The following is a 13,144-nucleotide window of genomic DNA, read 5'->3' as shown; positions in this document are numbered from 1 at the left end:
ATGGGTTAAAATGAAGTTTTTTATAAAAATGATTTTTTTCTTCGGGTTTTGCAATTTGGGAACTATAGTTGGTATATGTGATGAAATATATGTATATATTGAAATATATATGTATATAGATGAAATATATATCTTGATGGTGCGGCATTGTGGTGAGTACAATAATTTTGATTTTATTCATGTTATTGTTCTGAGAATTTACTCTTTTCGGGAGAGCAATATATTATGAGAATGTTGATTTATATTGTTTTGAAGGAGTACTTTGAGTTGTGGTGTAACATTTTTATGTCTTGTGCGACCTCTTTAAATGTTTAGATCTTCATACCGAGAGAATCTTTTATGGAGATTTGTTTAACATTTTGGGTCTTGAGTGACCTCTTTAAATATTTTGGTCTGTTGAGGCTAGGCCTCATCAAAAAGCCCGCGGATCAAGTGGGCCAATGGAGGTCCGCCGGCCCTGAGGGCTAAAAGCCCGGCCCGGCCCGTTAAAAAGCCCGCCTCGGGTGGGTAGTGGGCCGGCCCGCAAAAGCCCGGCCCGGCCCGCCAAAGGCCCGCTAGGCCCGGCCAGTAAAAGCCCGCTAGGCCCGGCCCGTAAAAGCCCGTAAAATTTTTTATATATATATATATATATATGTGTGTGTGTGTGTGTGTGTGTGTTATATAGATATATCTATATATGTGTGTGTGTTTATATATATATATATATATATATATATATATATATATATATATATATATATATCAATATATCATGTATGTGTGTGTGTGTTTATATATATATAGAGATATATATATATATATATGTGTGTGTGTGTGTGTGTGTGTGTGTGTGGAAGTTCTTATACTTCTATATAAAATATGTGCATATATATATATATGGGCTAATTACTGTTTAGTACCCTGTGGTTTGAGTCTCAAATCAATTCAGTCCCTGCACTTTTAATTTCATCAAAAACACCCCTGCGTTATCAAATCTCGTCCAATAGGTCATTTCGTCACTCTTCCGTTAAATGGTGCCGTTAAACTGCTGACTATGCCTGCCAACTCAGCTCAGGCGGGGCCCACATGAAAAGTAAAATTCCAAAATTGCCCCTGCCTCTATTTTACCTCCAGACCCAGCGCCGTCCTCACACACACACAAACATTCCCACCCAAATCATCCGACTTGTTCCGTTGACTCACTCCAGATCTAGCTCGTCGAGCCCTGCTACTACTGCCGGTCGCCGTCGGCGGTTCTCGTCCGCGAAACCTCCATATCAAAAGCAGCAGATGCAAAGAAAGAGAGGACCTTTTTCTGCTTGTGCTTCTGGGCATGATGATGTTGGTGCGTACGGGATTCAGAGCAGCTTTGGTGGCAGAGATGGTGTCATTTTGGATCTGCATAAGCGACTTGGGTTGAGACTTGGGTCCGGCGGCGGTGATGGGTTGCTTTGGCATACTGACTTGAAGCCTCACGCCTCCGGTGACTACTCGATCGCTGTGGTTCAGACCAATTCGAGCCTTGAGGATCAGGGACAGGTGTTTACCTCTCCCTCTGCCACGTACGTCGGCGTGTATGACGGTCACGGCGGACCGGAAGCTTCTAGATTCGTCAACAATAATCTGTTCCCGTTTTTACACAGTATGTTATTCCGTTCTCGTTGAATGGGTTTAATTTTTATATTTTAGGGTATTGGGTTTAAGGTAGTAAAGAGGGTTTTGTTTTGATTGATTTTATAGTTCAAAATTCCTGAGTGTTTAGGTTGAATTTGTGTAGAATTTGCCATGGAACAAGGTGGGTTATCTGTGGATGTGATAAAGAAGGCGTTCAGTGCCACTGAGGAGGAGTTCTGCGTTTGGTGAAGCGATCGTGGCCGATGAAGCCGTCAATTGCTTCTGTCGGGTCATGTTGTTTGGTCGGGGCTATAACAAATGACGTTCTGTATGTTGCGAATCTGGGGGATTCGAGAGCAGTCCTTGCAAATGATGTTCTCTCGAAGAATCCTCATCTCCAGCATCACCACCGAGTCCTTGCACGGATTCGCCAGATCGAAGTCATCTGGTGTGACTCGTCGAAGTCCACTACTCCCTTGTTCCTTCCCATTTTCTCAGATTCACTCTCCTTTGTTTTCTTATGTTCTGGATCTATTAATTTTTTTTTTTTGCAGAACAACAAGTGCGTGATTAAGAATTGATCAAAGTATATGGTTTCTTGTTTAAAGATGAGAAATCAAATCCATCAGGTTCTATGTTTTTGACAGAAGAATGATGGATTGAGAAGTATTTGACAAATTGAAGAAGAAAAAGCAAAAAACTTTGAGAATTAAAATAATTAGTAGCAGCCACAAAAAGAATGGGTTTTGTAATATGATTCATGATGGGTGTAGGCTTTTGCTAAGAGAACTGGAGGTAGTAAAATTGCTAAGGGGAAGAACAAGGACGGAGCTGGGTCTGGAGGTAAAATAGAGGCAGGGGCAATTTTGGAATTTTACTTTTCATGTGGGCCCCACCTGAGCTGAGTTGGCAGGCATAGTCAGCAGTTTAACGGCACCATTTAACGGAAGAGTGACGGAATGACCTATTGGACGAGATTTGATAACGCAGGGGTGTTTTTGATGAAATTGAAAGTGCAGGGACTGAATTGATTTGGGACTCAAACCACAGGGTACTAAACAGTAATTAGCCCTATATATATATATTCTAAATATCGGTTGACCAATTCGATCGGATTCGAAAATATGGTGAAATTGGCTAAATTTTTTACCACACTCATAATTTATTGTAATAAACTCATCCAACGGTCGGTTTTTCCATTTTCTTTGAATTGATAGGGGTTGCTCTTAGGAGTGTATGATATATAAATATAGGTTTATAAGAGTAACTACGTTTGACCTAGTTGATCGAATTCGAAACGATAACCAAATTTGCTAGATTTTTTACAACCACCATAAAATATTACAATCTCTCAATCGAGCGGTTGGTTTCTCGAAATTCATCTTCCACTTCATGGTTGTTTTAGAATGGACCTCAACAATTTAAATGCAATGTATAAGTCATACAACTTTAGGAGACAAATTAGTATAGGCCAACGTATTTGTAATTAAAAATTGAAATTTTTATCTTATGTCCACACACATCCATCGATGAATTATTTACAAGCGTGATGTAAAAAAATAAACAAGTTTTGCATTTATCACGCCATCGGTCAACCAAGAAAACATGCAAGTGACTACAGTTGACTAATCCGATCGAGTTCGAAACTATGGTGAAATTGACTAAATTTTTAACCACACTCATAATTTATTGTAATAATCACATCCAACGGTTGGTTTTCCCATTTTCTTTGAATTGATAGGGGTTGCTTTTTGGAGCGTGTGATATATAAATATAGGTTTAGAAGAGTAACTAGGTTTGACCTAGTTGATCGAATTCGAAACGAAAACCAAATTGGCTGTATTTTTTACAACCACCATAAAATATTACAATCTCTCAATCGAGCGGTTGGTTTCTCCAAATTCATCTTCCACTTCATGGTTGTTTTAGAATGGACCTCAACAATTTAAATGCAATGTATAAGTCATACAACTTTAGGAAGAAAATTGGTATAGGCCAATGTGTTTGTAATTAAAATTAATTTTTTTTATCTTATGTCCATGCACATCCATCGATGGAATATATACAAACGTGATGTGAAAAAATAAGCACGTTTCGCGGTTGTCACGCCATCGGTCAACCAAGAAAACATATAAGTGACTACGGTTGACCAATCCGATCGAATTCGAAAATATGGTGAAATTGGCTAAATTTTTTATCACACTCATAATTTATTGTAATAAACTCATCCAACGGTCGGTTTTTTCATTTTCTTTGAATTGATAGGGGTTGCTCTTTGGAGTGTATGATATATAAATATAGATTTATAAGAGTAACTACGTTTGACCTAGTTGATCGAATTCGAAACGATAACCAAATTGGCTAGATTTTTTACAACCACCATAAAATATTACAATCTCTCAATCGAGCGGTTGATTTCTCCAAATTCATCTTCCACTTCACGGTTGTTTTAGAATGGACCTCAACAATTTAAATGCAATGTATAAGTCATACAACTTTAGGAGACAAATTAGTATAGGCCAACGTATTTGTAATTAAAAATTGAAATTTTTATCTTATGTCCACACACATCCATCGATGAAATATTTACAAACGTGATGTAAAAAAATAAGCAAGTTTTGCGTTCATCACGCCATCGGTCAACCAAGAAAACATGCAAGTGACTACAGTTGACCAATCCGATCGGGTTTGAAACTATGGTGAAATTGACTAAATTTTTAACCACACTCTTATTTTATTGTAATAATCACATCCAACGGTCAGTTTTCTCATTTTCTTTGAATTGCTATATGTTGCTCTTTGGAGTGTATGATGTATAAATATAGATTTATAAAAAATTAGTGCCTTTAAAAATTTATTTATCAATAAATTAGTATCTATATATAAATAAAGATTTTTTTTTGGTACAATATAGAATTATAGATATATTATCTTTGATTGTATTTGATCATTATCCAATGAATTTCCAAAGCTTGATTAAAAAAAAAAAAATTGTGTCTTTAAATATTTATTTATACATAAAGCCCGCAAGGCCCGGCCCAAAAAAGCCCGCAAAGCCCGCTTTATATGGACGGGCTTGGATCCGTCTATTTTTAATAAAGCCCGGCCCGGCCCAGCCCGCTATTATTTAAAAATATAGCAAGGCCCGGCCCGGCCCGTTGACGACCCCTAGTTGAGGCTGAAGGTCACTTTAGTACTGAAGGCAAGTAAATCGGAAACCATATATTTGGCCGGGTGAGTGACTACTGACTTGATTCATATACTCTCGCAAGCGTACGAATCGTTGTCAAGTAAGGGAAGTATTTGAACCTTGATTATCGTACCTCGGGGATTAGGCGTTGGACCTAACCGAGGTAATTGGCGGTAGAGTAACTTAAAAGCATACAATGAAAAATAAAAATAAAATAAAGCGAAATAATATTCACAAGGCACCAAGCCTCGGCAATGCTCGGCTTAGCTCACACTAAGCCTAATCAAAGCCACTAACTTGTAGCCCAAATGCGTTATGCACAATGGAAGGTAGAATTTTGTTCGAGAGTTTTGAATTGGGAATTAATTAAATTAAATGCAAACTAAAATAAAAACAAACAACTAATTATCAAGCAAGAAATTAAATTCGGATTTCAAATTGGGAGTGTCGGATGATTCACATTAACTCTCTTGCAAATATCGATGCCAATTTCACAAATGCATGCATTTCCTATATGTGTTAAGTCCCGTATTTAGTACTGGTCAAGGCTACTAAACCAATTATCCTTTCGGTGTATCGATTATGCCGGTTAGGGCCACAATCAACTCTCTAATTTGGGCATTACGCCGGTCAAGGCCGCAATATCCAAAATTAGAGGCCTAGAGAGCAAGATAATAGAGACCCAAGCAAGCTTAGTTACAATTAAACTAGCTAATGGTCACCACACTTAAATCCTAGATGCCACAAGACTAATAAGTTGTCAATTTATCAATCTATTCATCACAATTGCCCACAACATAATTTCAAAGGTTGACAAAGCCTAGAAACATGCTTCTAAGGACCAATAAATTCGGATTTAAAGCATACACAAGGGAAATTGCATTTATTTCATTTAAAGCATTAATATTTACACAAGATGAGTTAGGGCTTCACAACCCTAACTCCCAAAATTGAACTACTCACTACCCATACTCAAATACATCATCCAATACATAAGAAATTAAGAGAAATGATAGAGGAGAGAGGGAACACAAGTTAAGCTCACAATTTGCTATAGGCAAATATGAACCCAACTTGAAATTAAGCCCCCACTCTTTACCAAAGCCAAAATCCCTTGTGGTGATGAAGCCATGATGATGTGTAGTGAAAGCCTCTTAATTGCTCCATCCAATTTTGAGAAAAAATGATAAGAGATTTTAAAAAATGGAGGAGAGAGAGTGGGGAGGTGGGTTTTTCGGTGAAGAAAGAAAAGAAAGGATGGAGTTGGGGGTGATTTTCGGCTACTGTAGAAGAGAGAGGAAGGATGAATGGGGTCTGCGGCTGTTGAGTGAGAAGAAAGAGAAAATGGATCTGGGGGTCTGCGGCTATTCTAGGGTTCTCCCCTCTGAAGAGATGATGAGGGTAATATATATATGTGGTCTCGGTGGGTCTAGAGGAGGTGAGGGAATGTGATAAGAAAAGGGCCACGTGTGAAAGGAATGGCTAATGGGATTTTTGGCTAGTTGAAATGGGGAACACGTGCAGCATATATGGCCTAACATGTTTAATTAATCAATCCTTTTTTTTAAACATCCATGCATCATGATTTATTTCCTTTTTTTTTTTTTTCTCTCTTCTTCTTCTTTTCTCAATGCACCTCAGCATATATCTTTGGAAACAATGGAATTTCACTTCTTTCACGGCATCCACTGCAGTTGATTCAGTGTTGACTTTTTGTCCTTTTATCGAAAACTCCGAATTTGCACAATTCCACACCATTTTGTCCGGTTTCTGCAACTCCACTTATTTTCTACAAAATAAATAAAAGTGGATTAATTACATAATAATTGACATGAGGATTAGCTTAATTCTAGTGTTTTAGATACGATAACATGCATAAAAATGCGTGTAATCAACTACGATCAGTTAGAGCTCTAGTCTGTCTGCCAATGTACTATTATGGGGGTAACTGTGTGTTATTGGGACTCATGATTACACGTTTTTAAAAGAGAGTTTCGAGTGTATTCTTTCTTTTAATTGTCCAAGGAGGGAACTGATTTCATATTTAAATTGTGAGTTACAATTATTACGATTTTGTCACGTTAGTGACGTGTGTTATCCTTAAGAGGTAAGGATGACGAGTTTTGAAACGAATTATTATTGTGTGATTGTTTTTCTTGGGTTGAAAGGGTGATTTTGTGGAGTTAAATGTTGTTGCTTTAATTTAATCTTTGGTTGAGAAAATTATAAGCATGTGTTGATTGAGTCATTTTATTTGAGTTTACTCATATGAGCTTAAAAAGTTTACTCACATGTTGTTGCAAGCTGGTGCATTATTCCATGGTGTTAGGTTTCAGGGCAACAAGGGTTGAGACCGCGACTTTTTGTTGCAGCAGCGTTAGGTTTAGAACCTATTTTGATTATTACTACGACTATTTGTAGTATGCTCTTTGTGAGTGTTTACATATTACTTTGATGTTTTCAAACTATTGTGTAAACTCTTGTAATGTAATATGTGATTCTAGAGAAGGAGTCGGTTGTGATGCCCCGTAAATTCGTAATTATTTTCCGAGGAATTTCCGGAATCTAATTTATGGTTGTTGGACGGTTCCGTGGCTTGTGGACGGAGCGGAAGTGTTTCGGATGAATTAATTATTTGGAAAGTATGACTTTAGGGGGGGTTCAAGGTTGACTTTTGATACGTTGAGTATCTCTGAAAACTTCATGAAAGTTGTAGAGCGCGTCGATACGAGTTCGTGGACATATGGAACGCGGAAATCAGAGTTCGTATGTGAAAGTTATGAGCATTTGAAGTTTTGGGAAAGTTGCTATATATAGGGGTTTCCATTTCGGGAAAGTCACTATTTCCATTTTTGCATTTTGCCTTTTCCGGAAACCAGAAACACTCCGTTCTCTCTCATCACCCGTGTCTGACCCGACCCGAACCCAGTGATCCGACTCGGCTTTTCCGGCGAACTGCGGCGGTCTCCGGCGACGAAACTTTCCAGATTGGATCGTCTCCTCCGTCTGTTCGTCCCTGTGGTGTCCTCTAGTGCCGATTCTCGGTGGTGGCGGCGGTAGAAGGCGGTGCAATTTGAGGTTTTTCGACCCGACCGGAAAACGCAGCTCCGGCGACGGCACGGCTTCAAGTTTCCTTCCTTGGCTTCGTGGGGGTCGTCTGAGTCGATCCTTGGTGTTTGTTTGGATCGATTTACGTGGAAATTGGTTCAACTCAGTTTGAGCAAAAATTCAAAGCTTGTGAGGTAGTTTTCGATCCTTTATGCTTGTTTTTTGACTTCGAGCTAGTTATGAAAATTCACAAGCATGCTTAGATGAAGCTTTTTGATGTTGGAAGTTTTAGGAAATATTGAGTTTTGGCCGGCGGAGGTGCGCCACCGCCTGTGGCGGCGTTCCGGCGGTGTTCCGGCCATTTTAGGAACTGTTTCTGGTATTATATATGTTCTACTCGTTGATACAAGCGTTTTGATATATAATACGCATATTTTGGAATTCGTATGAAATTGTTATGATTTTTACGGTTTCATACCGGTTGATTTATTCGATCCGTGAGGATTCGAGCGTCCGATCAACTTGTGGTTTGGTCATATCGATCGTGGATGTATTCCGGAGACTTTGGGAGGTCTCGGATGTGGTTTCGCCTCGATTGGCGTCACTTTGGGGATTGTGGTTCAAAATAGGGGTTTTGGACTTAAATCGTTTGTGGATTGTTGCTAAGCTGAAACCGTATGTGATTAGGTGCTTGACGAAGTATTTTGGACGGTTATTTGGTGGATTGGCTGCTTTGTTCTTTATTGAAGACGCAGCGGGAGTTTCGAGGTGAGTAATCTCATAAGGTTCATTAATGAACGGAACCCCCTTATCGTTTTGAGAATTATTGTTTTAACTGCAAACTATAGTTGGTATTAGTAGGCATTCCTATTGTTTTGAAAAGTGTTTGAGGATTTGAGTCACAGGTTGTGATTTCTCCGTTTGATTTGATTTAACATTTTGGGGTCCAGTGCGACTCGTTTGATGTTTTGATCTAAGGGTCAGGTTGGCCTAAGGATCCGGGGTTGCAGGTTGCATCCTCAGGCAATGTATATCGTAAGGTTGAACCTTGGCCGAGGTGACAGGTTGCGATATATTCAGTTAGAGCTCTAGTCTGTCTGCCATGGTACCTCATGGATCTGAGTAGGTTACTTATGACTCCTGGGTACGTATTTTGTCCAGGTTGGACCAATGAATCATATTCTATTTGTTAGGTTAACGATAGGTATGATTGATGTGTGTTGATGTTGTTTTGTCCAGGTTGGACTGATTTGATGTTGTTTGTCCAGGTTGGACCGATTTGATGTGTGTTTGTGTTTTGTCCAGGTTGGACCGATTTGTTGTTTTGTCCAGGTTGGACCGAATGGATGTTTTATCCTGGTTGGATCAATTTATCATATTTGAATTGTTAGGTTAACGATCTATATGATTTTGTCACGGTGTGACTTTCGTTGTTTTCTTTTGGGAAAAGAGTATTGTTTTCGGAGGCATGGTATGTTTTCCTTATTCTCGAGTCGAAAGGTTTTCCTCGTGTTTTGGCGTGGGTTGTGTGGGCTTTTATCCCGTGATTTGGTGTGAGTTGTTTTGAGTTACTCATATGGGCTTGCAAAAGCTTACCGGGTTTGTTGTGTGGCAACCCGGTGCACCATTCAAACGGTGTAGGGGTTAATCCTGCAGGTTAGGATAATCGGGCTGAAGCTGAGGTAGCGCCTTTGCAGCTTTACGGTAGGAAGCCAGTTTTGTGACTTTACCGTTGATAAGGACTTCCGTTGTATAATTAGTTCTGAGGAGCATTTACGTTTTATTTTGTTGTTGACAATTTAATTCATAAGCTTATGTAATATATGACTCGGTGGGCGGGTCAATATTGACGTAGTGGGTTCAGGGCATCAATATGTATGTAGTTAAAGGGGATAACGTTTCCAGGTATTTGATGTTGATGACTGAACGTTCACGCATATATAATTATGGGGTTATATATCGATTTTTATTTGTGTAAAAATCAGGGGCGTGACATCGGTATTGACATTTATGGGCTCGAAGTGTTTTGTTGATTTCTAAGTATTTTTGGAGAATTGTTTAGTTATCGCGTTTCAGATTTGAATTTCTTTATTTGAAATTCGGGGTGTGACAATTATGAACCTGAATGGTTGAGATTGGATAGATTTGATTCGTCCATGAATTTAATCTAGTTTCGGTTTATCGACTATTACCAATTTGGTTGAAAATTTACACAAGTGATCTATTCATGAAGACATAAAAACTGAACAGGGTCGAGATGCTAAAATGTGATTGAAAATTGGCTCCCAACAATCACTTAAAATAGATAGAAAAATGAATCCATTACTTATGGAACCCACTTTTCAATCATGTATCGATATCTTGACCGTTCAGTTTTCAGGTTTCCATGAGTAGATCACTTGTACAAATTTTCAACCAAATTGATAATTACTTGTGCAATTTTTTAATCACGTTAATCACGTTTGGGCTCGACCGTTCAGTTTTTATGTCTCCACGAATCGCTTATGCAAATTTTCAGTCAAATTAATAATTATTACTATACCAAACTAGATCAAATCAATAGACAAACCGAATTTGTCCAATTTGAACGTTCATATTCATAATGGTAATTCACGAGTATGAATACCTAACTGCACAAGTGATCTACTCATGGAAACCTAAAAATGTAATGGTTATATATATATATATAACCTATATATAACCAATAAACTAAGTTATGTTGAACAAAATTACTACCATAACAAGACCTGCCGAAGGAGGTTCAACTAGAACCACCCAAATATAAAATATGAAGTCAAGGCTATTAAAGAAAAAAAAGAAAAAAACTAGCAGCCTACTGATATGTGCTTGCCGACCCACTTCTAGTTGCATACTTTCCGTCCGGCAACGCGCCCTCTGAGCATGGTCATCGGACGAGCCGTTTTGACGAGGGTAAGCCTATGGTAGTTTTCAGGTTCTGATATCATTTGCCAAGGATGGTGGATGTGGTTGCAGCAGTTAGTAGTACCTGTGTTCTAGACCGAAGTTTCACTGGTTGTTACAGCGATAGAGAGGAGGACGAGTCAGATCTTTGTGGTGAGGGCTGGGGTTGGACTCGAAGTTTGCGGGTTCGGGTTACTTTGTCCTTTGGCCTGGGTTTTCGATGCTGTGCGCTGGGATGACTTGGACTGGTGGTACATTAGCCTGGGCGACACCTGTGGTCCAACAATGGTGGTAGTCCGATAGGGTGGCGCAACGGCCATGGTGATGGAAGATACAAGGGTTGTGGGTTTGACTGTGGGTTGCTTCATCTTTGCCTGGGCTGGAGTTGGGCCTAAACTTTTTTGTGAGCTTGCTATCTTTTATGTTTATTTTGTCTAGCCTTTACCTTTTTCTTGTAGGATGTAGTGGGCTTCGTCCTGATTTAGTCTTAGTTTTCGTAGTTTAGCCTATCAAATGGACTTTGGTCATTGATCTGCTTAATTCTTAGTTCTTCTAATTGTACACCAATTGAGGTCTCTAGACATCTAGTTTTACTATTATGAGAGTTAGGTTAGTCAAGATTTTAGTCCTTTAGTAGGCTCGTTTATTTTGAATAAGCGAGCTAAACCTATTTGTAATGAGGTAACTATCACTTTGTTGGGTAGCTTGAGCCATTTATGCTTGGTTCAAGAATTGATGTAAGTGTCTTCTAAGCATGGATCAGTAATGATATTATCTATTTTCTCAGAAAAAAAAAATTACTAACATAACAAGAATTCAATTAACATGAGGTATATAGATAATAGATTCAAGGACTAGATGAAGCTAGAGGAAGAAGATGAAGAACATGGAGAGCGAATCTAGCACATTTCTTATACTAAGCTACAAGCAAATGACATGTGGCTACACCAACAATCACCACGGCTAACCTAATGAATCCGGTAAATAAGAGGCAGGGAGAGTTTCATAGAGATAGGCCGAGTGAATTGTTGATTCAGTGATTGACAAGACCCGCCCAGAATTTCACCTTGATATCCGAGGTGGCCCTTTCATACCGAAATCTCGGCAGAATTACTCCTAAAAATAGACTACCCAAAACTTGTAAAGACTTTCTAACACTTCTCAATAATCATGACCATCCTCATCTCCTGGAGCCTACATGCTCCCCACAATTCATAACCAACTCCCCAATAGTTAAATAAGTTTGAATATACTCAAAATACAATTTATACAAATATTAGTAATCAAAGCAATCTAAGGAGTAAACTAATATATTGCATAAGTAGGTTAAACAGTAACCTACAACGAAGATGAAGGTGGTGGACACAATGTCTCAACGCCTACGAACGCTCGACCTTAACTAATATGCAGACTGGGCACGAAAACTGAAAAGCCGATGGAAAAGCATTTGAAAACCGTTAGAGTGAGTGAATGAAAAATAATTAATTTCAATTAAGTTAAAACAAAATATTTAATGCTTTCCCAATTTAACTTTTGAATAAAAATTAGGCATGCAGTAGAAGTTCAAGAAAAATACTTTTAAATGTTAACTTAAATAAATATCTCAAACCATTTCAAATCTCGTGAAAATACTCTTAATCATTTGTTGGTACTGAATTTTGAAATCATGCTGTAAATCATCTCAAAAACCGTTTCAAATCCTCTTATAAAGATATCTCAAAATATACTACAAATTATCTCATTTAAAAAATGGATATCTCAAAATATACTGATATCTCAAACCCCATTTCAAACCATCTCTTAATAAAATAGGCGACGACTAGACAAAACTGCCGACTAGTCATCTCATGCCACCTGGAGGGTACTACCGGCTAGGTGACGCATTTGAGGGTACTGCCGACCGGAATACTATGAGGCGATAGTTAGAGAGTACCATGCCGACTATCTCATGTCATCTTGAGGATATTACTGACTGCCGACCAGAATATTGTCTGGAGGGTACTGCCGACTAGACTATTACTTCGAGGGTATTAGCATGCATGTGCTAACATCATCATCTTTCATAATTTACCTTCTTAGTTACATAACTTTGAACTCAAACTCATTATTTTCTTGTTTCACATTTAACTCATCAACTCGTAATATTTAAATTTTCATTTCATCGAAAGCATAATTTTCGGTAGATCATAAATAAATCGTAAAATCGATATCAAATCTTGACTATTATCAAATCAATACTCCAATCTTATCCAAATCATCGAAAACATAACTTATGAAATCTTGATAAATCAATCAAATATGATACTTCATTTATTATCAATATAAATCAATATGATAAATTAATATTTAGAAAATAATACTGCATGCACATTTAATTAAAAATAAATGTCC

The 13,144-nt window shown here is 38.2% G+C and overlaps 1 protein-coding gene across 1 annotated transcript; it reads left to right on the top strand.

The window, feature by feature from the left end:
• The first annotated feature begins 1,090 nt into the window (after nt 1-1,090).
• LOC133713594 (probable protein phosphatase 2C 63) lies at nt 1,091-2,283 on the top strand. Its single transcript, XM_062139626.1, has 2 exons — nt 1,091-1,621; nt 1,757-2,283. The coding sequence occupies exons 1-2, from the start codon at nt 1,270-1,272 to the stop codon at nt 1,840-1,842; spliced, it is 438 nt and encodes a 145-aa protein (XP_061995610.1). The 5' UTR covers nt 1,091-1,269; the 3' UTR covers nt 1,843-2,283.
• Nucleotides 2,284-13,144: the final 10,861 nt, after the last annotated feature.

The sequence above is a fragment of the Rosa rugosa genome, chromosome 6 (genome assembly GCF_958449725.1).
Source record: "Rosa rugosa chromosome 6, drRosRugo1.1, whole genome shotgun sequence".
NCBI lineage: Eukaryota > Viridiplantae > Streptophyta > Magnoliopsida > Rosales > Rosaceae > Rosa > Rosa rugosa.
This window is presented reverse-complemented; position numbering and strand designations above follow the sequence as displayed.